The 27,746-nt window shown below is 36.6% G+C and overlaps 4 protein-coding genes across 5 annotated transcripts; 2 read left to right on the top strand and 2 right to left on the bottom strand.

Moving 5' to 3' along the window:
- The first annotated feature begins 8,163 nt into the window (after nt 1-8,163).
- LOC130717241 (classical arabinogalactan protein 26) lies at nt 8,164-9,063 on the top strand. Its single transcript, XM_057567396.1, has one exon. The coding sequence runs from the start codon at nt 8,342-8,344 to the stop codon at nt 8,756-8,758; it is 417 nt and encodes a 138-aa protein (XP_057423379.1). The 5' UTR covers nt 8,164-8,341; the 3' UTR covers nt 8,759-9,063.
- A 384-nt stretch (nt 9,064-9,447) lies between these two features.
- LOC130717240 (protein NETWORKED 3A-like) lies at nt 9,448-12,095 on the bottom strand. Of its 2 annotated transcripts, XM_057567395.1 has the most exons (3): nt 12,028-12,095; nt 11,324-11,469; nt 9,448-10,528 (listed from the first exon to the last, which is right to left on the bottom strand). In XM_057567395.1, exons 2-3 carry the CDS (start codon nt 11,418-11,420, stop codon nt 9,657-9,659), a joined length of 969 nt encoding a protein of 322 aa, XP_057423378.1. In that variant the 5' UTR covers nt 11,421-11,469; nt 12,028-12,095; the 3' UTR covers nt 9,448-9,656. The 2 variants fall into 2 exon arrangements, with proteins under 2 accessions (XP_057423378.1, XP_057423377.1); XM_057567394.1 differs by lacking the exon at nt 12,028-12,095 and having other exon boundaries at nt 11,324-12,017.
- Nucleotides 12,096-15,159: 3,064 nt separating this feature from the next.
- LOC130717239 (tubby-like F-box protein 3) lies at nt 15,160-18,590 on the top strand. The gene is made up of 6 exons (XM_057567393.1): nt 15,160-15,645; nt 16,700-16,787; nt 16,989-17,118; nt 17,199-17,378; nt 17,498-17,989; nt 18,320-18,590. The coding sequence occupies exons 1-5, from the start codon at nt 15,307-15,309 to the stop codon at nt 17,967-17,969; spliced, it is 1,209 nt and encodes a 402-aa protein (XP_057423376.1). The 5' UTR covers nt 15,160-15,306; the 3' UTR covers nt 17,970-17,989; nt 18,320-18,590.
- A 5,546-nt stretch (nt 18,591-24,136) lies between these two features.
- LOC130717562 (protein TRANSPORT INHIBITOR RESPONSE 1-like) lies at nt 24,137-27,040 on the bottom strand. Its single transcript, XM_057567819.1, has 3 exons — nt 26,442-27,040; nt 25,491-25,983; nt 24,137-25,360 (listed from the first exon to the last, which is right to left on the bottom strand). Exons 1-3 carry the CDS (start codon nt 26,903-26,905, stop codon nt 24,566-24,568), a joined length of 1,752 nt encoding a protein of 583 aa, XP_057423802.1. The 5' UTR covers nt 26,906-27,040; the 3' UTR covers nt 24,137-24,565.
- Nucleotides 27,041-27,746: the final 706 nt, after the last annotated feature.

A 27,746-nucleotide genomic window follows, 5' to 3' on the forward strand; every position in this document is an offset into this window, starting at 1 on the left:
TTTTGGGTTTCCTTTCCTCCTTTATTGGGTTTTCACGTTTTTTGATCCAATTGATGATGGGGGATTTCATCACGTTGATGGTGGCTCCAATGGTCAGATGAGTTTCCTTTATCCAATTCTTCACTCTTTCATTAAAAACTCTATTACTAAATTGATAGTACAAATAGTTAACCTACTAATATTTAATTGATACCCTACTGGTTATAGAGTAATGAGCTTCTTTCATTTCCACTCCTATAAATACTGCTTTGGTTTTAGAGTGTGTGTTCATGCAGTGTTCTCACGGTTAATCTCTTCATTGTTCTGTTGTTTCATTCATGAGTGTGTGTTTTCTTTACACTTGATTATTTTTCAAGAAATAGAACTCATAACATAGAGTTTGAGAATAGTGTAAAGTTGATTGAATCAATTTGTTGAATTATGAACTCGATTGTTGCTTTAGCTTTTGCACCACAAAGTGGTTACAAAATGCTTTATGTGTATTTCTCAATGAAGGAAAATAACAGCTATCCTTTTAAAGGGCTGCAGGGGAAGGCTTATGAGATTTTGAGACCTCAAAAACACTATCAGTCTGAAATGTGGCTGAAGCTTCTGAAGTGTAGGCAATGAAGAATGTACTGTAAGTAATTAAATGTGTATACTGTAGAGAAGTGTATGATATCAAATTCTGCTCTTTTCCCCTGTTTTTAGTATGTGCTTCTTAAGCTTTATGATCCATTGGGAAGCCATATGATTGATTAAGTTAGTTTTTTTTTAGAAGAGGGAGGTGGGAATTTATTTAGCATGCTTGAAATGAAGTTATTGTGGTTGCATTGATTTGGTATTGAACGATAGGGAACAAATCCCCTAAAAGCTTAAGTTATAAGGAGAAAGCCCAACTATATTTCTAACAAACATTATGGGGGAGCTCAAGTGTCTGACTGAAAAATTGCAAATATTTACAAAAAAATTGTTGATTCTCATGTTAATAGTGTTTAGCAGGAAATTATTGCTATGAAATGTTCAACTGCTGTAATCTTTCATTGTCTGAGAAACTGAGCAAATTTGGTTTGCCTCTTTATGATTCTAAGTGTGATTCTTTTTTTCATTCAACTGAGCTCTCATCTGATGAATATTGTTGTGATTTTTCAAGTCTATTAGTGAGGACTCTCTTAGCAGGTTTGTCCAGTTTGCAAGTGAAAGTCACATACAAGAATTATTTGCAGATTTAGATTCATACAAAGGAATTATTTTCTGTTTATAGTGGATTTTACAAATCAAACCAATATAGTGGATTTTACACAGCCATGTATTGATTCAGGTTGTGGCATCTATCAAGAAGTTGAAATCTCGTGCTTGGGCTTTTCTCACACCATTCACTCCAATGATGTGGTTTGTAACTGTCATGTTTTTCTCAGTAGTTTGTATTGCTGTGTGGATACTATAATGGCTTCAATGATGACTTTAGAAACTCTGCTATAAGAGTAAGACAATTTGTCACCATTATCTGAGAATTCTAGAGCCTAAATGTACAAATTGAAAAAAATAGTCTTAATTAAGCTCTTTCATTTATTCATTCCATGATTACTACTTCAATGCCTCATAAATTGCTAACATCTAAACCATTTACTCTGTATGTTTACCTTTTCAATGCCTCATAAATTGCTAACATCTAAACCATTTACTCTGCATGTTTACCTTTCCAACCTTATTTTTTTCACTTAGTAAGTGATTTGAAACTTTATTTTTGTTTAGCTGTCTTTGCAGCCTTCCTAATCTACTTGTCTTCTTATTTAGTTATTGCCAATTAGTGTTGGGATCACTTTAAAATGTATGTGTGCAATTACGTTTGTTTTGAAGAATGGTATTGGGGGTTTCTTGAATATTCTACTGTGAGCAAATTTGTCCTTTTCTTTACTTCTCTTAAAAAAAATTCTATCAAATTTCTTTTTGTTTACATTGTTATTTGATGCCATTGTTTTTCAGTCGGCTCCTAAAATTGAAAGTGGGGTGGGGCTCAGCAGGAGTGACAATTAATCTTTCGCATCATGGTGGGTGATTGCCATTGCACCAGTTTTGTACATTATGATCGCCAAGTCAGATGGTGTTTAGAGTGGGTTCACATGGCATTTGTAGATTTGTTTGGTTCTGTGAAACTTTCTTTGGCTTCAGCTGTTATGTTATGCTCCAAGCTGTTTGTGGGAGCTGGCCAAATTGTTTTTGACCCTGAATCCCTGATGAAAATGTACACAAATGTGTTGGCCAAGTGCTAGGGAAAATCTAATGTTTTTAGAAATAACAGAGATCGTTGAAGGGATTTAATCTTCATTTGGTAGAAAAGATTGTCCTGTTAGGATCTTTTTAAGTTAATTTAATGGAGCATCTTATGACATAAAGTTACACAACTATATTTTTATTTAACCTGTAACTTGATTTGATTTTGGTGGCTTGGTGTTAGTGAGGGGCTATTGATATAATCCTAATTGAGTAGGATTGTTCTCAAGCTTTTATTTGCTATAAATAAAATCGATCTTTTTTCTTTTGAATTTTTTTTCTTTCTTCTGCTTTCTCAGATGATACAACCAATACTTATGTTACTTTTTTCTCCTTAGAAAGATAGATAGAATAAAGCTTATGGCTTTCTCTTTTTATTTTTCTGTTTTCTATTAGCTTTTTAGTCTTAACTTTCCAGAGTGTATTATGTAGCTATGCATTATCAATAAACTATGTTATAATTTGACAGTGAGTCAGTGAGATCATTGCTTACAGGGATGTCTATGAGTCTATCAGTGCTGGTTTTCTTGAATATTATATATTTCGTGTGTTAGCTTTGTAGAATGTCTTGATTTAAGGAAGTGGTTTCAATTTATTTCCTTCAAGAAAAATTGGGAGAAAAGCTTATAATTCTGCACATCTGATATACCAAATGCTTTAGAAATCCAAGATATAAGAATCCTAGGAATTAGTAACATAGTGTTTGGTTGGAGGGGAGGGGAGGAGTTTTTTAAATTTTGTTGTGTTTGGTTCAATTTTCAGGAGGGGATGGGATGGGGACCAAAACCCCTCATATCTCAATTTTGTCTCCCCTCCAAAAGTGGAGGAAATTGGAGGAAAAATATTTTAGTAGACATAAATGCCCTTCTTTCACTCTCTTTGTCTCATCCTTCATGTCTTCCTTTCATTTGAATACACTCCACCCAAACTATATTCCTCTAGAAAAGCATACCAAATTCACGGTGGACAACTAAATGAGGGTATGATCTCTAAACATGTATGAAATCCCATATTGAGAGAAAGAGAAGAAACTATTCGTAGCAGTCAATTCTTCACGTCTTTGTCGTTTTTTCTTCTTCTAAAGTATAACACCTATAAGAATTTCATCAATTCAAGCTATTAAAAATATAAAAATTGGACCATGGCCTTATAATTCTGAAAAATTTGCAAATTTTTTTAATTTAAGCTATAATATGTTTATAGTTCTTTCAAATGCATTGCAAAATATTTTTTTATCTATTTATTTTATTAGAGCTATAGACGAGAAAATATCTTATATAAGAGATATTCCTATCCATATTGAGAGGGGTTGGTTCTTAAAACTATTTATATATATTTTTATTTTAAAAAAAAGTAAGAGATTGTTTAGTGAATTTAGAGAAATCTCAAATATGTGGATAATAAATTGTTCCTCATGCGAATAGCTTCCCCTACCCTTTTTTTATCTTGAGTAAGAGACTTCTTACATTGGATTCACAAATTGGGTTCGGTCCCCCATAACGATAGATTTATAACACTAGATTTGCCCTTGAGTCAATTTGTTTTCCCTAAATTTATGATTCAAAATTGTGAACAAGTTTCTTGAAGACAAAGACCACGTGGCCAAACTACAAAGTGTTGGTTAATTAATTTGTTGAATTTGTCAAATTCAAAATCTAAAAAAATTATTAAGTGAAATACCTTTGATAAATATTACTCAAAAAGTAAGGGTACAATGTCATCTATAATAAATAGATTATGTCATCAGCGATGGATAAAAATGATTGTTAATTTATTTGATCCGACATCAGTAATTACATAACTCATGTGTTCATCACATAATTAATCTGAATGAATTGTTGAATAAAATTCCCGTGTATCGCACGGGTAACGGGCTATATCCTAGTGTCTCATTATCATTGACACCGTAAAAGTAGAATGATGCCTACGGTACTACCCAACAAGCAAAAACAAATATTTGTTTCGTATGTGCTTTTCTTGAGTGAAACATGACAAAGTTCACAGAGAAGAAAATAATGCGAAGTGACCCAAAAACCACCAAATTTAAGAGGGAATGCATGCATGAGAGAAGAAAATAAAAGTAACTTAAGATTCCCAGACTGTTCTACTATCTGTTTGGTCTTATTGTCCCTACATAGTTCTCAACTTTTTGTATAATTGAGTTAGTACCATGTGTGAGTATTTTTACTTTTTAGGCTTAAATAAGTTTTTGGTCCCTAACCTTTACCATATGTATGGTTTTGGTCTCTCGCCGGAGTAAAGGTGGGTTTTAGTCCCTAACCTTTGTCAAAAAATTTGGTTTTGATCCCTCCGGAGTTTCGGGTCAACGCCGGAGCTCCGGTGGCCCATGTGGCATGGCCACGTGGGATTATTAAACTGACATGGAATTTGTTTTTTTTTTATAATTAAAAAAAACCTAATTAATTTTAAAAAAGAAATTATAAACACAAAATTGAAGAGGAAGATTGGAAGAACAGTCCTGCTCCAACCTCACGGTTTCTTGCCCTCTTTTTGCAGCAACCCTTCAACAACACAGAGGATAGAGATTCAAAAACTTGATCTTATTCCACAATGAATTTTTTTTCCAGAAGCGATCATAAAGCGTTTTCTTTCATCTCTCGAACAATCTAAGCTTCTTTTTCTTCTCCCGAGCTTTCCTTTAGCACATCGAGAACCCCCCCCCCCCAAACCCAGAAACCACAACCTTAAAAATCACATCCTAGAAAAATCAAACAACACGAAACCAAAATGGCCTCAAAACACTCACCGCCGCCGCAAGCTCAGCCTCGTCGTGTCGTGAATACCGCCATCGCCATCGTGGGCCACCGGACCTGGCGTTGTTCATGCGTTGGACCACACTCTATTTCGCCCTTTGTTTTCCCCATCAATCGCCCCCCTCGATCTGGTTTGAGAAGAGGGCACAATATCCCTCTTTCATCTTAGAATCTGCATCTGAACAAAGAAATTTTCTGGGTTTGGGATTTTGTTTTTCTGGATTTGAGGATATGATGTTGAAGATCCTGAATATTTAATTTGGGATTTAAGTTTGATGGTTTAGTTGAAAGAATTAATTTAAATTATGGGATTTAAGGGTTTTCAGTGTTCAAAACAAGCTCAAGAATGTCCTTGGTTACATTATTTATTCATTAACTTTAAAGAGAAAATAATTTACTTTAAGTTATGAGTTATTTAAAAAACAAAAATTGCACGTGGCCTCATTAAACTAACGTGGCCATGCCACATGGGCCACTGGAGTTCCGGCGTTGACCCAGAGCTCCGGAGGGACCAAAACCAAACCTTTTGACAAAGGTTAGGGACTAAAACCCACCTTTACTCCGGCGAGGGACCAATACCAAGCATTTCGTAAAGGTTAGGGACGAAAAACTTATTTAAGCCTACTTTTTATTTAGTAGGAAATTTCCTTAAGCATAGTTGTGTCATGTGTAGTAGATCTTTGAGCTAGAGAATGATTAGGTGAAGTTTTTATGCGAGCGTGATAAGTTTAGCATTCAAACTAATAATAATATAAAGTTTGACTGAGGTTACATTGCACCCAACTATATTGAGTTTGCCCCTCACTTTTGCTATGCTGTTTAATTTGGTGATCACTTATCTTTTTGAAACTCCAAATGACGCTTCTTTTGTATGGATTGAATAAAATGTGATGAGAGAAGAAAGGAATGAATGATAATACTATATATGCATTTGATCAAGTGTGTAATTCTTATAATGATTCATTATGTATAAATGAAGCACTACGAAATGATTATAGTGGTAAAGGGACAATAAGAAACATACAAAGCACTATGAAGTTTACTTTTTTCTTCATCATGTATGAAGAAAAGAAGAACAGAAACTTATAATTCTTCCTTTTGATCCTTCTCTTGATGTTAAGCGGCTAGAGATATAAAATTAGGGGATCTCTATTAAAAAAGAAAATTATAAGTGTATTGAACACCACACTTTTTACCTAAAACTTTAAGGTATTAGGTATATGAGTCATCTTACTTATAAAATGCTCAACATTGCATCTTTCTTTCAATGTGAGACTTGTTCACATATGATATTATAACAATATCACCTGCAAATGTGAGTTCATCTCAAGCGAAAGCCTCTAAATACTTGCACTGTTGTTGGGCTAGCTCTCCATCAACGAGACATGCAACCTGGTCACCACATTACCAAAAAACTTTCAACACAAGGAGTCATCATCATGGTCAAATCAACCATCGACTCTGATACTACAATAGTTGTATTGAAATTTTGTATACCTCCCTATAGATTTTCCCCTACTTTGATTTATGTTGTTTGAATTGAAGTTTTCGCTTGAACTATGATTTTTGCTTCTCCCTCTTGACTCAGTAAGCAAAACCTCTGACTGTGAAGAGGAACTCTGGGATCTTCTTCTCATCTGCTCATTCAAAATATTGCTTTTAGCAAGGTCCATTGACGACACACCATCAGGAGCAGAATTAGACAATGAGATTCTGACTGTTTCTCACATATCTGGCAAGACAAGCAATCAAGAAGCAATTACCCCTAAACATCTTCATCAAATTTAATTCTCATAGCGTACAATTGATTAACAATACACTGAAAGTATTCAAATGATTTATCAGTAGGGTCTTAAATATCTTATTGTTCTTAGTCTTCCTTCAAAAGAGCTAAAGTTGTGATACTAGTTGTTGGGCCGTGAGAGACATAAAATTGTGGAAGATCTCCACATCGTGCTAAAGAGAAAACTACAAGTGGATTGAACCCCACAGTTTTCACCCAAAACCTTAAGACATTGGGTGTATGAGTCATGTCCTCTCACTTTCAACACTCTCATTTTCATGAAACTTACTTCCACTTAACATCACAAACACTTTCTCTTCTCCACCACTCCTCACCACTTTTGTCTCCAATGCACTACGAAATGATTATAGTACAAAGTGTGTAAGAATAGATGGCATTTTCACCAAAGTCTTCAGACTCTAAAATTTAATGATCTACCATGAATCCTTTTGTGACTAAAATCGCTATATGCTTTTTAATTGTGTATTGTATGAATTGACTATCATAGCTCTTTGGATTTCTATCTGAAGTTAAAAGGAACAACTTACTTAATATGTAAGGCTTAATTTGTATTCTAAATTTGTAATGATTCATTAAGTGTAGATGAAGTGCTCTTATCTTTATTTCACTCTAGAAAACAAGTCGGCTTACATGATTTAAAGATTTAATCAGCCAAACGAGGTTACTTCACCCCTAAGAATTTCTCTAGTCCCTAATTTCTTTCCCCTGAATTCCCCAAGGTTATTATTTTTCAAGACTTAGGACCTACCACATGTACTCGGTGAAGGGCTCTTATAGTGGAGCTCATACTTGGCCCATAACTGGTCTCCAGAAAATAAGCAAGAAATAAATGTGAAAAGTACTGAAATGACTCTGGGGTCACAAGTTCGATTATGTGAAATTGATTTCTTGTAAAAATATAAGATAAATCCGTCTGCATTAGATCTACAAAGTGAATTCAGCCCCTCCCTAAATTTCAAGTATAGTGGAAGCTTTATAGCACCATATTTAGCTTTTGAGTTAAATCTCAATATTTTAAATTACATATCCCCAGCTCCTAGCTAAGCTGCAATACCCTCATGTTTCCTTGATAATATTGGTGTTTATTTTCATGGGAGGGACACCTAATGTGTGTTTGGTTACCGTGCGACGTATGAATGAATTTTCATCTCAATGCGTTAGAAGAGATTCATTCACATTTTATCTTAAAATATGTGCTAAAATTTATTTATAGTGATGTGAACGGATATGCAAACATAATTCTAGCGTTCATGTGCTCCAGAAGGCAATTACTTATCAACTTGTCTCGTAGTATACATAGTGCAGCTGTGAGATAAAAAAAGGTTCCAATAATCAATTGCCACCAAAATTTCAGAGCCCACCACCACTTCTTGTAGACCCTTTTTATAAGCCTTGTCTGTGCTTCAATCATGAACCTCAGTTTCTGCAATAAAAGTCTTCTCTCTGAGAAACACATTCATTAAGGCTTTGAGTTCATCATCATAAAGCCATTGATTTTCAGCCATCATTTATGGCTCCCTTTTGGTCATTCTCTGCAGTACTCTTGGCCTTAATGGCATTCACTTGTCCCTTGGCCTTGGCTTCTCAACAAAAAAACATGCATGTTTCCACCATCTCAGCAGCACCAACTACTTTACCAGGTTCCCCTCTTTTATCTCCTACACTTTCACCAGATATTGAGCCACTGTTTCCAACACCAGGAAAAGATGCTTTCTCTCCATCAGAGTCTTCACTACCAACAATTCCTTCAAGTCCAAGCCCTCCCAACCCAGATATCACTGGTCATCAAGGGCATGGTTTGGCTTTTCCACCATCAGAGTCTATGCCAGCTCCAGCACCTTCTTCCCAGGGCGCATCTCTTCCACTGTACTCAATTTTACAATTGGTCATGCTGGTCATTTGTATAATGCAGCTTTATGGCATGTGAGTCTACATGTTGGGGTTACTTTCTGAAAAAGCATGTTTTTTTTTCAGCATTATCTGTTTAGTATATATCATGTCATGTGCACAGCAATGCATGTTGACGGGTGTTTATACCATGTTCGGATCAGCTTTTATTTCCGCAAAATCAATCATGACAAGCTGAACCTAGTCACAGAAGGTTCTTTCTAAAATGATTTTGACTTTAAAATCAACTGTAGAAGGATTTCCAAACATGCAGTTAGTGCTGCTAGTAGAATGTTTCAATAAGACTAGTGAACATTTAAAGTTTCCATCTGATATTCTGGGTGATTTGGATGTTGAAATAACAGTTGAGGATAAATTTTTGTCATCTTACATCAGTATATGTTAACTTTTGAGGTGTTTAAACTTCATTTTGAGGTGTTTAAACTCACTCATTAACTTTTTAGTATATGTTACTACACTTTTTAATTTCTTTAACATCACTTTAAGAATACAGAATATACCATAGAATTAAAGAATTGGCATGAGCAATTGATTGAACCATGAATGGCTTTCATTGGGACCACAAATTACTTTGATGTGGCAGAAAAGCACCTTTTAATTTTATTTATTTTTTTGTTACAAAAGCACCTTTTAATAACTGTTTCATGCGCACTTTGAATTAAGATATAGAAGAAAACATGGGTGGGCTACCTGTAGATACCGAATAAAAAACAGAGAAAAATTGAATATGCATATTTCACCAACAAGGGACATGTATACAAAATTTCTATTTAGTTATATCTAAGATAGTACACTGGGATTTTCAGACTAAGAACATATTCTGTATTTCTAAGGCTACTTGAGTAAGCACCTATCTCATGTATATAAGATTTTATACAGAATTACTCTATTTACTTTGTGAGCCTTGCATCTAAATTCTAGAGAGCTACAACACTAGGCTTATGTTTCCTTGGAATCCCATTGAGATTGAGGAACTTCCCTTGTAGTGATCCAATGAGTTTATTGAACTCAAATGGGTTCTTCCATTTCTTGGCAAACTCCTTACCCTGCTTAGCAATGAAGCTTCTCATCTTCACATTCTCCTCTTTCAGCACATTGATTGCAAAACTCAGGTGTCTTATCACCTCTATTTTCTCTTCATCTTTCTGCTTGAGATGATCCTTCTGAGCCTTGTTCTCTTCTCTGAATCTTTTTATCTCTTCCCTTAACACCACCACTTCATTGCAAATGGTATCTTTCATCTTGAGTTCATCTTTCTGAGCTTTATTCTCTTTCCTGAGCAGTTCTATTTCTTCCCTCAACAGCATTACTTCATCATGAACATTTTCTTTCTTCTTGATTTGTTCCTCATGAGCCTTGTTCTCTTCGCTAAGCCTCTCAATTTCCTCCCCCAGACTCATCACTTCATTTGCAGCCACAAACTGAACTTCCTTCTCTACTTTAGATTTAGTATCCTCTTCAAGCTCAGGATCATCAACTTCAGATTTCACAGACTCCTCCTCTGCACCACAACTCTCAGAATAACCATCATCAGAAAAGCTCTTAAACTTCTCTGATTGATGACACTTGGGTGAAGAAAAAGGGGACACCCTTGTCTTCATAAGGCGAGTTCCCGGGTCGGGTTTGACTTGATCGTATCGCTCCGCTAACGAGCAGTGTGACCTGTAGAAATCTTCAACCATTCTCAAGAGCTCTGGTCTCTTCTTGTAATACATCTCTGCACGTTGTGAAAAGGAATCTGCATCTTCTTCAATTAGTTTCAACATTGCCTTCGTCTTCTCGTTTAGCTCTGCCATAAACAAACACATATCACTTCCTATATCTCTTACTACCTACCTCTCAACAATAAAGTGTGTTTGTATATCAGTTGAACGCAAACCAACTTTCATCTTAATCTGGTTATCTTTTGATACAAACAGACGTTACCACTTCAAGATAAAAATTGAACGAAACTCTTCTTATAAATTGATATGAACGTCATGTTACGTTGCACTCAATTGATATCCAAACATACACTAAAAAGAGTTCCGCTCACCTCAAAGTTAGTGCTAACATCTGTTTGCACAAGTGTCAATACATATCCAGTTCCAGGATATGTTCACAAAAAGGCCTAGATACCAGATGTATGTCACAATCAGACAAATTAATCACTGTGTTTTCAAAAGATTAAAAAATGCATAGAGCAGGTGGAAAGGGGGGAAAAGTTTTGAAAAGTAACACTCATGGATTAATAACAAGGTTCATAATCTTTTTCACTTTTGTATACAAGTACTTATGTTCTACTTTTTATCTTTATACTCATGCTTTCTTTTGAGAAGAAGATGGATTTCAAGTAACTTTTTGTTTAGGTAGAGACACATCACACATGTGGGTCCAAAAAACTTCACAGAATTATAAGGGGACAGAAAATTATTAGTGGACCTTAGAAATTCAAATGTTTTGCCCTCATTAAGGGTAAAATAACATCAATTTACATGCAATGTTATGATAGCAATCAAAATCAATTTTCAGAAAGCATGCTGCATACATGTTAAATTGAAATTGTTATACCAAAATAATGAGAAGAAGAGAAGGAAGTAGTTACCAGTGAGTGTAGATTGAAGCCATGGGGATCGTTTTGTGGTGCTATGACTGTCAAGCCACCACCAGTTTGACTGTTGATTCTTCTTCATTTCACCCATTCTATCCCTCACTATTTTCTTAGATTTCAGATTCACCACCAACAACAACCTACATAGGAAAAGACAAAGAATAAAACAATAAAATAGAACCTTGAATTCCCCAAATAAAATCTGAAGAATCATCATAAGATGAATAGATGATGACTAATCAGTAACTAGCACTCTTAGCAGCAAAAAACCAAAAGAAAAAATTGTAGCCATAAGAATACAGAGAGTGAAAAGCACCAAACACTTCAAATTTGTGTTAAGGGACAAAATGCACCGACCATTAAGAAAAAATTGTATCCATAAGAATACAAAGAGTTCCGTTATTTACAAGGCAGCACCACACACACTTATCATCATTCCTAGAAGAATGTCATTGCTGATAAACTATTAAATTTTCAAAAAAAAAATTCAAAACCAAGATGATTCATTAGGAAAAAAAGAACCGAGTTTTCAATCATGGAAGAAGAAAAAGATGCATGCAGCAGCACAGAGATAAACACAAGAACCATTTTTTGGCAAATGGGTACCGAGAAAGGAGCAAAAAGACTTCAACTTTGAAATGCCCATCATTCAAATGAACACACACAGAGAGAAGTGATGAAGAAAATGAAGCACTCACCTTGCTGAGTTAACTCGTTGGAGTGACTCGTTCTTTCACTGAACCAGAGTGGAGTCTGTGGTTCTGTGCTATCACTTTGGTGGAAGTAATAGTGTGGTTATCTTATAACACCGGTTGGATTGCGACACGTGTACTTGAATTGACGGCTTTGATTTGATTCTGTACCTCGAGCCAAATGCCAATAATGTTAAATTGTAAAAGTGTGACCATATTCCATAGAGACTCAATAATCAATATTCAAAAGATGTCCCTATTGAGCCATTGACCATTGTTCCCATAAACTAAGGAAGGGTTTCAAATTCAAAATTAAAACATGAAAATTAGGTCATAGCTAAATTTTGTTAATAAATTGTAATATTTAGATGAGGATATGATTTGGGAAATAGTCCAAAGTAATGAGATAGATATGCATGGTATTGTATCTAATAAATAAGGTGAATGTGGTTTTGTTTTGTCACTTTTGAATGAGAAACGCGGGAGCATATATTCAATTGTTTATTAAAAAAAATGGTATGTAATGATCGGAATATTAAAGAATCAAATTACTATCCTTTCATTTATATATATTTCCCTACCAAGATATATACATACTAAATAGATTTTTTGTAAAGTATACTAAATAGATTATTTACACTCAACAAAATTAGTAAATTATTAAAACACATGTTTAGTAGATTATTCATGATAAATATAGTTTTAAGAAATTGTTACTTATAGTTTTATAAATATGTAAATGATGGATCAGTCAAAATCATCTCCAATTAATAATAATAAATATAAATAATTACTTTCAAATTTTTTTTCCTTTTTTAAAAAAATCAAATCAAATCAAAATTTAAAGTAATTGATTATATTTCTCTTCCTTTTGAATTTTAAGAATTGAATGCTATATCTTATATCTTAAAAAATCAAAGAATTTTTTTTACATAAACAATATATTGCTAGTAGATAAAAATATAAGATTTTGAAAAAGAAAAAAGTAATCTTATTTTACAATTAATTTTTTATAAATTACCACCAAATGAGTAGATCAACTAATACGAGATAGTTCTAGCTTAAAAAGAGGTCTCAATCGTATTAAGGTCAGTAAAATCATATTCTTAGCAAGACAATCTGCAGGACCATTAACTTTAAAAAAATGCGGCGCAAGCCAAGTGATTATAAACTCTGAACAAAAAGAATTTTAGGTACATAGATAATTTGCCAATTGTAACATTATTGTCACTATGATTATCACTACCGATAATGACATTATTGCACATAGATTATTGTCACCATATAGGACTTTTATATCAGCTCTTGCAAACACCACAGAGGTTCCACTTTATCACAACCAATTTTAGCCAAATAATTCGCAAACGAATTTCTCTCCCTCAAAATATGTTTCACCCGAAACAACACGCAGTCTTCAAGATGTAATCAATCATATTGAGTCCATTTTATAACTTTTACGGTCTATAATCCTTGCGCGCAACTCATCCCACAAACAAAGAAGAGTAACTCTAAAAAATTACATTCTAAAAATTAAACCATTGACAAAAGAATAAAGCATATGTAAGATAGTCTAGATCTCAGTCTCATAAACAACTTTCATATGTAAAATTGTTAAATTAGTATATAAATATAATAACATTATAAGAATTTGAGTATATAAGTATGTCTTCACAGAGATAATTGTGTCTCTAACCTTAATGTCAGTGCATTAAATAGTAGAAGGAGCGAGAATATATTTTGTGCCCCTCTCCACGTAAGAATCCATGGATTAAATTATGATGACCATTCAATTTGTATTGACTTCGCTATGTTTTTAATTTTCACACCTAAATCATATTATACCAACTATATGGATCGATATGTCTTTGTCTATGACTAAGACAATGACTGAAGTGAGCTTCATGCCTCATGTGAAACGAGGGCCTTTCTGAGTTCCCACACAATCAACGCGGCTTAATTGTAGTCCCATCCTCTTTCCCTTTAAGGCTACAATCAATATCAATCATCATTCATCAACTAAGTAAGTGCAATGCAATGCAATCAACTAAGTGCAATGCAATGCAATCATTTTTACTCACTTACTCGGCTGTAAATTAGTGCGGATGCTGGATTTCATATGATATTGACGCCATCTTTGTATGTCATTTTTGTCTAGTTTACAAGTTAATCGGTAGTCATTTTAAGTTTTTTTATTCTAATGTTAATTATTTATTTGCCCAACATATACTTTAAGTTGCAGGTCGTAAATATTTTATCTTCTACAGTGTCTTAAGGATAACACCAAGAAACCCATGTAAATAAAATTAACTTGTAGATAGTAAAGTAGAATAATCTATATGAGTTGAATTTAGATGAAATGTTGGTGAAAAATTTTCTTCATACAAAATTGTCTAAATTATTCAAAGTAAATATTGGGTAAAATTGTGTTGGACGAAAGATTTACTAAAGAGTTTGTCTCCCAAAATATATGACTTAAGAAAACATGGAGTTCAACAAGGTTCTGAATCTGAGTAACCAACGATGCACAAGATTGAGACCTTCACACTTGGAGTTCAAAAACTTAAACGTAAGTGCTACAAGCTGAATCCAAGTCAATGACAACATTTTGGAACCCCCTTTGTATTAGTAAACGTAGACCTGTCAAAACTCCTAACAACACCGCATAACACAATGCAAGCTCCTTAGAGAAAGTAAAAACACAAGCTCCAAAATGGTCCTTCACCACTCCTCGACAGGTAACTCGATTTCTAGAAGAAGCATAAGCACCATCAGTAAGCACTGAGAAGTTACTTATAGTCACATCCTAAGATAAGATAATTCTTTTGTTGATTAATGAGAGCGTCGTCATCTAGTATGTTGTACATATTTCACACCCTCCTAATCATGTGAAGCCTTCACTGGTCATTGATTACACGAGTGAGCTCGACGCAGATGCCAAAACATCAATCTAGAAGAGAGTGAGTGAGCTCCATTTAGTAGCTTCCTCAAGCCAAACAAAAATACCAACAGAAAAGGAAATGTATAAAAATTCACTCATCAAATCTCCCCAAAAAAAAGTAGTTAATCTTTTTTCTTTTTTGGTCTTATATTCTTAGAGAGGAAAGTTATTTTTGTTTGAAGACCAACCCAATAAATCAGGAACCAAAGAAACAATATCCAGTTTGATGATTGGGTGACACCAAACCCAATCCACATTCCATCCTCTCTATTTACCCCTTCTTGTATTATTCCTTCCTTCCATTTCCTCTCCCCCTGAAGAAAACAGGGGGGTTTTCAGGTTCAACGATGTCGTTTCGGAGCATGATTCTCGACAGGAAGGGATTCGAGGTGAAGTTCAGCTATGGCACAAGATCCAAGTCAGAGTCAAAGAGTGACACCACCATAAAGGAGAGTTCTTTGATGGTGGTTGATGATGGGTTGAAGCAGAGTTGTTGGGCTAACATGCCACCAGAGCTTCTGAGAGATGTGCTCATGAGGATTGAAGCCTCTGAGCATAATTGGCCTGCCCGGAAGCATGTGGTGGCCTGTGCCGGCGTTTGCCGGAGCTGGAGAGACATCATGGAGGAAATTGTCAAACCGCCACAAATCTCAACCAAGTTGACATTTCCTATTTCCTTGAAGCAGGTAGGTCTAAGTCTAAGTCTAACCCCACTTTTTTAATTTTCCATAATTCATGTCATTTTAGGTTCTTATTTCAATTTATGTGATAAAGATTTGTTTTTTTTGTGGTTTTGGGTAAGTGTTACTAGTATTAGTCAAATTCAATTCAAGTTGTCAGGTCAGCTTACAACTTGCTATTGCTAGTAAATGTTTGGAAATTTCTTCTATAGTTGATTATGAAGTCAAAATTAATTCTGTTATGACTTATGGGTAGTTTTGTCAGGATTCACTCTGAGAAAAATTTAGTTGATCCAAACATTATGCCTTTTCAGTTGAGTTAAGCTCAAAGAGCTTTGTGGTTGACTTTTACTTTGACATCATTTTGAGCTGAAGTAGTTGGGTTTTCTTCACAGTAATAGCTTATATTATGTAGTGGTACTGGTATGTGTGATCTTGATGACTATGCTATACATCACTTTGGGAAGGTTTATGAGTTATGTTGTGTATACAAGTTATTTACTGTTGGATGCTGCTGTTTTTACATGGAAGAAACTACAATCAATAAAACCTGTCAAGTCTCCATCATGTTGAGTGGTGGAGTGTTGTTACTTTACCTGTGTATGTGAAAGGGTTAGGGTGGATTATCAACTCTTTCCTCGCCCCAAAATAGTGAGTTTTAATGAGGGAAATAAAGATGGTTGGGATGGGATCACTAAAATAAATTAAATGGTCCGATTGTAAGTTATAAATTTGTAAATTGTGGAGACTGTCTTCTTCAATTAGCTTCCTGGTGATTCATGGCACTGGTGTCTTGTGGAGTGAGATAGTATTTGTACACCCTCATTGTCCTCCTTTTTATTAAAAAGTTAGTATTCTACTTGTTGTAGTTGTGAAAGTTGGTTGAAATTGCTTTGCCTGTGCTTCAATTGAAAATATTCATCGTGATCAACTATTTCTGAAATTTTTGGTTCCTAGTATTGCAAAGTTCTTAGTTTTTTACCATGAAGGTCGTTATCCTTTTGAACTGTTCCCCCTTTCATTGCCAAGCCTTAATTGACTTCTTATTTTCATCATGCAGCCTGGTCCAAGGGATTCTCTTCTTCAGTGCTATATTAAAAGAAATCGCAGCAACCAAACATATTATCTGTTTCTTGGTTTAAACCAAGGTGAGTGTTACCAGACATTGAAATTTGATATGTGCTGTGTAATGCTTTCTAAACGTTGTGACACATAGGTTGAATTTTAGTCATCCTTTTTTCCTTGTAGCTTATACTAGTATGATATTCATAGAACAGGTCCTTTTTCTTTTTGTCTATGTCCTTTGATGCATTTTGTGATGTTGAGTGTTGACTTATATAAATTTGCAGCTTCAACTGACGATGGCAAGTTCCTTCTAGCTGCACGCAAGTGTCGGCATGCAACCCACACTGACTATATAATCTCTCTAAACCATGATGATGTGTCGAGAGGGAGTAGCACCTATATTGGGAAGTTGAGGTATTTCAGCTGATATATGACTTGACCTGTTTAACATTATCTTCTAGGTCTGAAATAACTTCTTTTTTCTTTGATAATAGATCAAACTTTCTGGGCACCAAATTCACTGTGTATGATGCACACCCTCCAATTTGTGGAGCCAAAGTTACAAAGTCTCGTTCCACCAGGCTTGTTAGTCTCAAGCAAGTATCTCCAAGAGTTCCTGCAGGCAACTTTCCCATTGTGCATGTCTCATATGATCTGAATGTTTTGGGCTCTAGGTAGCATTGTTACTAAAATTTCTCTCACTTTTTCTATGTTGTTTATCCCCACTTTCCTTTGAAATTATGTGGAATTCTTATCAACAGTTACTAACAGTTAGTTGCCAAAATGTTAACAGGGGCCCTAGAATAATGCAATGTGTTATGGATGCCATCCCTGCCTCAGCTGTTGAACCCGGAGGCTCGGCCCCAACACAGACTCAATTTCTTCATAGCAGAATTGACGCTTCTCCATCTATCCCGTTCTTCAGATCAAAATCAACCCGCATGGAGAACCTCCCATCTGTACCTTTAACTTGTCAAAATGAGGGGATGCTAGTATTAAAAAACAAATCCCCTAGGTGGCATGAACAACTCCAATGCTGGTGTCTGAACTTCAATGGGCGGGTGACAGTTGCTTCAGTTAAAAATTTCCAGCTGGTTGCTTCTCCTAGAAATGGAGTTTCTGAGCAGGCTCAGGAAAATGTTGTTCTACAATTCGGAAAAGTTGGAAAGGATGTGTTCACCATGGATTACCAATATCCAATCTCAGCCTTTGAAGCATTTGCAATATGCCTCAGCAGCTTTGACACCAAGATCGCTTGTGAATGATTGCCGGCATTAACAAGCAGGTATTCATAGTGTTAATAGAATAATATCAATAAATCTACCAATAAATGATGATCAGAGTCAATTTTAACCTGTAACTAGTTTCTACTTAACAATATGTCTGGTGTGTGAAATTTTCATTTTGTTTAAAAGTCAATTGGAACTGTTTTATGTGCTCTGAGAGCTCTTTAGCCATTTATCAGCAAGATGTCAATATGCAACTTAATACTTTTGAGTGATTGTTATTGGAGCTACCATATTGTAAAAAGAAAAGTTGTCTGTGGCAGTGATTCAACCATACATCTAGGGCTGTGTAGCATTAAGGCTAATGCAATTGCTGATTCTTTTGGCAGGTGTGTTATCTGGTTGGAATATCTCTCACAGTATCACAGGTTTGATATTGGCAATAGATTTTCTGGTTTTCTCTTTGGTTTACCTGAGCTTCAAAATCCTCCCTCCTTCTCTCCGTTGTATATATTGTTGTTTGTGTGCAATATGTTCTACCATCAAGGAATCTATGTTGTGTTTTTTGCGTGCCTGTTTGTAAACCAACATTTCTTTTTTGACCATGAGTTTGTAGACACCTCAGTTGCGATTGCTATGCAAGCTTTTCAGTTTCGATTTGATGCTTTTGTTTTGGGCAATACACCTGCTTTTCCTGCTACATAGGCTTCCAAAGGAATCCCATAACCTTATGAGTGCAAATTTTTGCTCCCAAGTCCTTGTTGACACTTAGTCCATGCAGAAGGGAGGTGAAATGATTCAGCATTTGTGCGTAACAGAGTGGTAATTCTATAGAAGTTAAGAACCATTACTTGAAGTACTACTGATTTTAGCCGAAATCTTAGATATTGAATTTGAAAGTAGTTTTTATGGTAAGAACTGATTATGAGATGATCAACCAGGAAAGTTTTGTGGTGGTGAATCACTTATTGGTCCGTGCTATAATTCTTCTTTTCTTTAAACGAAAGTTTATGCAGATAAAAAGATCATGCTTAGAACATGGAAAAGCTTAACACAAGCTCTTGGAAGCTAATTCAATTTCTTTTTTTTTCACGAAATTAAATTTTTGAAGGTAAATTTTTGAAAGTTTACTTAGTGTGAATAGAGCAAAGGGGTGATGCAAATAGTAATGCTCGAGAATTAATAAGTTAAGCAAACTAAATTAGTTGGGATGCAATGCAATTATAGGGGAAAGAGGAAGTACTTTATTTTTATTTTTTCATTTATATTTTTGGTCAACAATGGGTTATCTCTTGAATAAAAAAAACCCAAACTGGTCCAAACACAGAAAATGGGCTTACCTTTGTGACAAAAGAAAAAGAAACTCCCCCCCCCCCCCCCCCCCCCCCCTTCCGTTTTCTAATCATACCATCCATTTTTAAATGATTTTTTAAAATTAATGAATCTATAAAATGTTAGGGGCAAAATGAAAGGTTTACTCGATAGGTAATAGATAGGTCTTGTTCCAAGTCATGTCTGTTAAGAAAGAAAATCCTACAATTAATTTGTAACCAAAATATTTTGTTCCAAATGTTGTCAATGAGCGATGTGACTGACAATTGACTAGGAAAGGCAAGGCGCATGCCGGTTAGCATGTTAAACAGCACTTATTTATCACCAAACAAAGTACAAGATATGCAAAAAAAAATTGTTACACAAGAAATGCAAATTTGACAAAACTAGCAGTATTATTTGACAGGAATCGTAGAGTTAAAATGGTTAGTTTTCCTTATTTTGTGTTTCTTATATAACTTCTACTAGCATTTTTCTACGTTTAATCAATGGAAGCTAACTAGTAATTACTGAAAGATAAGTGTTAACCTTGAACATATCTTTCGCATCACAGATAGAACATCCTGACTTGAACAGTTAAACTGAACTAAACTATGACCCCAAAAAAACTGAACTGATGTAAATTAGTTTAAATGGACCTATACTACTTTACAACAATCTGCTCTAGGCTAAAACTCTCCAACGCAAACATTTTCATATTGTGGTGTGCGGTTAACATGTTGTGTTCCTAAGTGGAGACTAAGTGGAGACCGATGGAATTAAGAGTGTGGACTACTAGGGGTGTACAAGGGACGGGTTGGGACGGGTTTTGGTTAACCCTAACCCGGCCCTAAATGTTGATCGGGTCAATTTATAGACCTTAATTCGTCCCTAGACCCGAAGCAACCCGACATTATGCGGGTCCAATTTAGGACGGGTCTATGTAGGACGGGACCGGGTTGGCCCGAGGGACAATAAGTTTAAGACTATTTGATACTAATTGTAAAATTTAAAGATAATAACATACTAAAAGTGTTATCAGTTGGAACTATCTTTAAGAAAAAATAACTTGAAAGGATCAAATTCTTTCATAATCTATTGCACTTGAGATGTTTACATTTTGTTTGATCATTTCTTCACTTGTCTCACATATGCATAATACACACACATGATTTTCTCTTGTTAGAGCATGAAAGTGTCCATTATTTGACCAACGTTTATTTAATTCATAGGGTAGATGTTAAACATTTTAATCTCATCTACTTGGTAAGATAAATTTGAGCACCATGTATCACATTTTAATCATTATAACAAATTAAAATTTTATAAAATATATATGTGGGACGGGTCGGGTGACCCGAGTGTCAACCCGAACCCGACCCTACCCGAAGTCGGGTAACTCGAAGATCAACCCGAACCCGGTCTCTTTTAATGATCGGGCCGGGTTGAACCCGGCCCTAAAGGCTTGGGCCGGGACGAGTTGGCGGGTCGGGTCGGGTCTTGTACACCCCTATGGACTACGACTGACTTAATTGTTGTGTGGTCCTTTATGATGACCGGTCAATCTGCTGGTGAGGATCATGGCCAACTTACATCACGAGGCTGAAGCATGCTCATTCTTGTATTAAGTACTTCAACCTAATTTAATCTCTTAAGCGATGTAAATATGTGTCAATGCGAAGAAGAGAATATGTAATGGTAATTGATTAGACAGAGCCGACTAATCACTCTTTTGATGAGTATAGGGAACAGTGGTGGGTGCGATGGTCCTCCATGCTTTAGGGTTGCGTCTCCGTCATGTGGATGCTCCGGTGGTGCCAACGTGCAAAAGCACTCTCTCAAGTTAGAATGTGGGTGAGACGCCGTGAAGATGATGTTAAGTGTGTGTATCTAGTATGCTTGTTTTCTCCTTTTATAGTGTTGAGCTCGTGGAATACAAGGTCTGCATTGACAAGAAATCTAGGATCTGCTGGATTGTCTGGCGTGGGGATCTTGGCATTGCTAATCAAACGGTGAGTAGGGGCTTTGTGTGTGACGTCTTCTTTGAGCGTCATGTATTTTCCTTGGGCGGAGAGCCCCAAGACCTTGGGAGAAAGGAGTGTCTCAGTGTTGAAAGTGTGAAGTTATGACGATAGGTGTTGGTGGTGAGATGAGTGGTGAGGTGGACAAGTGTAGGCTCACATGGTCGGTAATGGGGAGGACAACAATGGGTTCACATGGACGGTGGTTCACAAGTGTTTGGCGCATGAAGGGATTGTAGTTACTTGGCATCTTCATAGTCGATAGAGTAGCATGCTCGAAGGATGGTTGATGGATAACCATGTACCTGAATTAGTATGTTTGGCCGACCAAGGTCAACAGACAACATGTGGTCGGTATGGCTGAATCATGTACCTGAATAAGTATGTAGGGTCTGCCATTGTTGGCAAGTGACATGTGGTCGATGTAGTCGGTTGATCGGTATGATCCGTGATAAAGACATAATATTGACTGGTGAAACAAAAATTCCTCAACTCTAATATTCACTATGGGTGATGACCGAGAGGTATGTTTAAAGTCGGTTTCTCATAGTTGACCTCCGGAGCAGCAATGTTATGACTTAGGAGAAAGTAGTGAGCACAACTAGTGATTGAGGATTAAAGGGCTACTATTAACCATGGGGTAGACTAATTAAAAAATAATTTGGCTGCACTTAACTAATTAGAATTCCGATTCACTATGTCGAATCTAGAAAGTTAATGCCAAAGGGGCTGCCACCTACTGCACAACAAAACTATTGATAACTTTGAGCAGTAACATAATTTGTACAACAGTAATGATATATACACACCTCATTTTTTAAACACTCTATTTCCACTTCTTTTTATTTCTATCTCTCTCCTCTAATCATCTATCACATCTCATACTTTCTCTCTCTTACTTTTTCTTTTCTTCCTATCTCTCTCTTCCTTCCACCTTTTTCCACCTCTCAAAGAGGTGTGTACATAACATTATTCTTTGTACAAACTTTTCTAATCATAAAACATCCATTTGCACTGTAGTTTTGTAATGATGAGTATGTGAAAGAACAGTAAACTCAGACTGAAATGATATGGAGCTGCAGGGGAATGAGACTATGAGAGTGAATTTAATCATCAAGATTCAAGGACCATATTAATAAGAGAATATAAACCATGATGATATGTCATCAACATTAAACGTGCGGTCATCATGAACCAATGAAACAAGCTCTCTTTCTTTACTGTCAGACATATGATATCTCACTACCCTTTTCCATCCTTTCTCCACTTTTTTTCTTTATTGATGAGATAAGTTGGTGGGGTGGGGATGTCCCTGCAATGTAATGTTACTGTCTCCCCCACTTGTCCCTCCCGAGACTATCCTTCATTTTTTTTTTCCTGAAACTCTTTTTTCCCTTACCTTGTCATTTTCAGTTTCTTTTGTGCTATTTTGTTCAATAAACTTTTCGGTTATTAACTTATTATAGATAACATCTCTTTTTATAATATCACATCATATATATTTCATTAATTAATTTTTCTTAACTTTTTCCTCTCTCCCTTATACTTTCAAGTGTGATTGGTGTTTTTGTTTGTGTCGAGGGTAATTGTCCCACATTAAACTGTGTGTGACTATCATTATTCTCTTTTATATGTCACATAGTCATGTCTTGAAATATTATATCTAACTTTTTCTGCATAAATATTTAAAGATTCTCAAGATAACTCAAGAGTTTAACCAGAAGAATTCTCAATAGATTAAAATGAAAAGTCCTTTTAAATTTCTCTTATACTAAACAATCTACAAAATCTACTTTATTTCTCACATCTTTTTTTCTATTTATCTTCTCTCTTTTTTAACTCTTCTATAAACCAAGCATAGTGTTAGGTTGTGTTTATGAGTAGTTCCGTTTTGGAGGATAGGGAGAAGAAATGGGAAGGCTTATGAAAAGCTCTCCCATTATTTGAGAATTTTTAAGGGGTAAGATTTTGAATTTTATCATCCAAGTTAGGGATTTTTGTGGAATTTTAAACTTTCAAACAATCGTAAAAAAACTTTCAAACAAAGAGTGAGCAAAAAATTGGGATTTTGGAAGTTCTAAATTTTTGAACTCCTGTTGAGAGGCGGGTCCCTCAAATTTGGGAAACCAAAGGATTTTAGAAGATTTTCTGAAATAACTCAAACTCATAAGTCTCTCATTCCCTCAGCTTCCAAAACTCCCTCACAAACATATCCAAAAGTCTTCCCATATATACAAGTTATGTAAAGTTGGAATCAGGATGAATTGGGTAGTTAAAGCTAAATAGGAACTTAACGGTCCAATTAGTTCTTTTACTTGTTTAAGGAAATTTCAATAGAACTTTTGAACAAGGCTACCCCTACCTATGGTTCTGTGAGGACTTGGGTTATTACTTATTCACTCTCACCTGCATATCAGGTAGGTGGTGAATGCAGTAAAAAGCTGTGGACACCGAATCTTTCACGTGGCGTACCAGTCGAGGCTCTCATACTCACTCTACCCGATAAAAAAGCAGGTGTCACCACATCTGAGGCTATTTCCTACAGCAGTCTGCAGTTACTGTTTTATTGGCCTCTTCTATTTTTAGAGGCTAATTGCCCCAATTTTAAGGGCATTTTACTTTCTCTTTTAAGTAGCTCAAACCCTTAAAGCTACTACTGAGTCTGAGAGAGAGCACCGTTTGCAGAGAGGATAAGACACTCCATTTTCACCTGCACTCTAATCTACAACTCTACTAATATTACATTCACCAGTTTTGGTTCCCTACAGGATTTTCGATTTTGTATTTTTGTTTATTCCACAGCTCTGAATCGAAAGAGAAAGCAAGGCAAAATTACATGAGATGCATCAACATTGCAATCAACAAACCAAGTGGTTGAAATAAAATGTGAATATGAAATTTATTCCTCCCGAAAGTTTAAAAATGACAATAAGTCCACCAATAACTTACTACAAGACTAAGGCAACATGCATAAATAAGTTATGCAGAAGTCCTTAAAATATGATAGTAGTCTGAAAAATAATACAACAACTCTATCTCATACAAGATACAACAATAACAAAGTTCCAGTTTTATTGATCAGAATTGGTTATCTAGTAGCTCAGCCAAAGTGTAAAATTAATGGCAATCGAGCTCAAGCCTTTCTGTATACCCCTCCCTCCTCCTGTACCTAGCTCAAACACCAACCGCAACAGCTACAACATAGGCCAGTTCAATAGTTTTAATTCACTATTGTGTAGAACATTGAGCATGTACCTGCAGTCGACGAGTCCCACACCGAATGCTCATTATTGAGTAGCACAATCATTTAAGGTATGCAGAATCATCTTCCATAGTCCACACGTAGCCAGGCATGTCCACTCTTGGCCCAGAAATGGTTCTGTATATATATAGCTTCTCAACAGGACTACTCTCTGGCCTTGTATCTGGAGGTCCTCTTTCATCAATGACTTCAACATTAAGTCTCGGCATTTTTTGTCCCAGCAGCTTACATGCACCATAACTCACTAGGCACGAGGACATCCAAAGGGATCGCATTGTCTCCAGCTTTGCAGCGTTGGCCAATAGGGCCTTATCACCAAATGGGCAGTCCCTGATCTCCAGCTTCCTGAGGTTGTCACACCCAGACAGCACATGATGGAGTCCCAAATCACTGTCTCCAGCAAAAGCTACAGAAAGCATCTCAAGCTTCTTCGCATAAGTACCAATATACTCGAAGACACGGTCAGTAAGAAGCCCAGAGAGGGAAAGGCGCTGTAGATTCTTGCAATGCTGAACAATAGCTCCAAAACCAGCATCCAAAGGTTGGTGGGTAAGATAATCAGGGGTTCGAGGCTCAATAATACATAGTCGAAAACGAGTCATATTAGGCCTGTTCTGAGCAATTGTATTTAGGGCAGCATTGGACATTTGACGACAAAAATATAGAACTGACTGTAGCTTGGGGCAGCCTTCAGACACAGAAATAAGACCTTCCTCGGTCAATGCTACATTTGGCTCTAACCCAAATGGATCCGAAGGAAACACCCTCAACTCCCTCAGATCCTTACATGATGCAGCAAGCACATCAAGGCCAGCATCTTCTATGTAATCCAACACCTATATAGCAATCACCTTCATCAGCATAGAAATTAACAGTACAATTTTGGGACAATGAACCAAGATACACCATACAAACATAACAATGAAACATGCAATAAAGAAAAAACATCATATGAATCAGACATACCCATAAACGCTGCAAACTCCCACATTGACTAACAAGTTTGATAAGATCAGGGCTTTGGATGGTAGCATAACTCAAGTTCAGTGATGTCAGCCCAGAGCAGACAGGATAAACAGCTGGAAGGTAGGATGGGAGCACATCCCAAAAGCCAGACAAGCCCTTCAATTGCTTACATCCAGAAAACGCTTCTGTCAGGTTCGCGAGGACCTCCGGCCGCATCTCAGCTGTGTAAGCTCCAGTCCCCAACTCAACCAGCTGAGGAGCCCCGCGAAGCAGATTGGTAAGCCTATCCAAGGGCACAGCACGATTAAGGCGGAGCGTTTGCAGGTTGGGGCACCTACTAACCAAGCGCTCTAGCGCCGGCAAATTCACCTCATTGCTTAAGCAAGAGATGTTCAGCGATTCCAACGAATTGTAGGAATCTGGAAAATGGCTTAGCCAGTGCCCACAAATGTCCTCCACTTCACTCTCCCGCAAATCCAGCTCCCTCAAATTCCTACAATTCCCACAAACATACAGCAGATTCATTTATCAATAACAAGCTAAAAAGGCACCAAATCCAGTTCAGAACCCATAAAAATCATACAAATTTTCTTCACCATTCCCATTCACAATAACCCATCATGTACATATTAAACATTTTATACACACCCTATAGTACAATAAGATTAACATTCTACAAAAAGGGGAATCAGTAGTTCTATTCTATCAGATTCACCATAACTCCCCACTACAAAAAGCTCGTCAAAAACCCAATTAAATGGTTAAATTACTCAGTTTAGGAATCCATAATTATACGCATTATTCAAGAAAAAAGCAATTTAATCAAATATAATTCGGACTATAATTTGACTAATCTTACTCCCCAATCAGAAGAAAACACCTATAATCTGCATCATGTGTGCGCAATAACATGAAGAAACTGTGGATGCGAAGAGAGGGGAAATGTCAAACCTGCAATTGGCAGCAATGGCAGCGAGTCCATGAGTAGTGAAACCCTCACAAGAGATCAGGACCAACACCCTGAAGTTTTTGAACGACTTGGCAATAAGGTCCAAGCAATCATCGGTAACAACCATCCTCTTGAGCCTGATCTCAAGCAGCGAGGGACAAGCAGCAGCCATGGCCTTGATCCATGGCGAGACGTAACCGCCCCAACCGTCAGGAACCAGATTGAAGTCAGCGAAGTGTGGCTTCCCTTTGAGCGTGACGGATCTCACCCTCGGGAACCGCTTCACCACCATCTCCGGGCTGACGGCGTAGCAGTTTCCGACGAAGACGTTTCTCCGGCAACATCGCTCGATCTCGTACCATGACCTGCACACCAGCGAGATCGAGCTCCTGTCCTTGTCGTTATCGATGAACGAGAACACGTGCTCGAGTACCTCCTCCGGTAAGGAGAACGCTACTCTCTGCATAGCGAACGAAGGGTCACTCGCTGTTAGATCTGAGACGCCATTGTTGTAGCTTCAAGAGAGAGAGAGAGAGAGAGAGAGAGAGGATAAGGAGAGAGAGAGAGAGTTTGTGATGTACCTGGTGGTGAGGTTAGAAAGTAACTAGGGTTAAATAGGTGGTGTGGTGATTGAGAAGAGAGTGTGATCGGAGATTGTGGTGGAGACACGTGGAGGGGAGGGAATTGGGGCCGTTGGATGGGCGGTGTGAGATGGTGATCTTATCTTTTGGTGGGGGAGAAATGGACGAGAAAGGAAAGGTGGATTTTCTCACGAGTTATAACTAAAAAAGCGTGGACGGATCATGGATATATGGTGTTTTCATGAGGTGTGATCATGTCTACCATTATGGGTGTGTGGAAGGGAATATCATAATTTTGCTATTCTACTGCTAGATCTCAAGAGACGGATTCTTTCGATGTGTGTCTGATTGTTCTACGGTCGTAGACCTCCTCTGTTACGGTAGTTTTGGCGCAATTCTGATTTATAGTGCAGAGATACTTTCAATCCTTCAACTTCTTCTTCACCGGGATCGGGAGGTTTCATTGCTTTGTGCATTTATAAGTTGTAACACAATGGCGGATAAGTTGTATAAGTCGGCTTATAAATAACGTAGGCAGTTTCTGTTCTGGGAGACCGTTCCTCTTGTTGTATTAACTATTCTCGCTTCTGATAGGAGAATTAGTTATGGGCTTGTTCTTTTGTTTTGTTTTTGTTTTTGACTTGTATTTATTTCCTTTGCACACACACAACAAAATTTATCTTTATGATCTCTTATAACTCAAACGTAGATTATGTGTCCTCTACC

This window comes from Lotus japonicus, chromosome 5 (assembly GCF_012489685.1).
Source record: "Lotus japonicus ecotype B-129 chromosome 5, LjGifu_v1.2".
In the NCBI taxonomy this organism is placed as follows: Eukaryota; Viridiplantae; Streptophyta; class Magnoliopsida; order Fabales; family Fabaceae; genus Lotus; species Lotus japonicus.

What these genes read in the sequence shown, in the direction of transcription:
- LOC130717241 (XM_057567396.1), top strand. Translation starts at nt 8,342, where the DNA reads ATGGCTCCCTTTTGGTCATTCTCTGCAGTACTCTTGGCCTTAATGGCA.
- LOC130717240 (XM_057567394.1), bottom strand. Translation starts at nt 11,546, where the DNA reads ATGATGATTCTTCAGATTTTATTTGGGGAATTCAAGGTTCTATTTTAT. An exon ending in GCTTCAATCTACACTCACTG is followed by an intron (nt 10,529 to 11,323) that starts GTAACTACTTCC and finishes TGTTTATGGCAG; the next exon opens with AGCTAAACGAGAAGACGAAG.
- LOC130717239 (XM_057567393.1), top strand. Translation starts at nt 15,307, where the DNA reads ATGTCGTTTCGGAGCATGATTCTCGACAGGAAGGGATTCGAGGTGAAG. An exon ending in TTCCTATTTCCTTGAAGCAG is followed by an intron (nt 15,646 to 16,699) that starts GTAGGTCTAAGT and finishes TTCATCATGCAG; the next exon opens with CCTGGTCCAAGGGATTCTCT. An exon ending in ACCTATATTGGGAAGTTGAG is followed by an intron (nt 17,119 to 17,198) that starts GTATTTCAGCTG and finishes CTTTGATAATAG; the next exon opens with ATCAAACTTTCTGGGCACCA.
- LOC130717562 (XM_057567819.1), bottom strand. Translation starts at nt 26,905, where the DNA reads ATGCAGAGAGTAGCGTTCTCCTTACCGGAGGAGGTACTCGAGCACGTG. An exon ending in GCCATTGCTGCCAATTGCAG is followed by an intron (nt 25,984 to 26,441) that starts GTTTGACATTTC and finishes TGGGAATTGTAG; the next exon opens with GAATTTGAGGGAGCTGGATT. An exon ending in GGAGTTTGCAGCGTTTATGG is followed by an intron (nt 25,361 to 25,490) that starts GTATGTCTGATT and finishes ATTGCTATATAG; the next exon opens with GTGTTGGATTACATAGAAGA.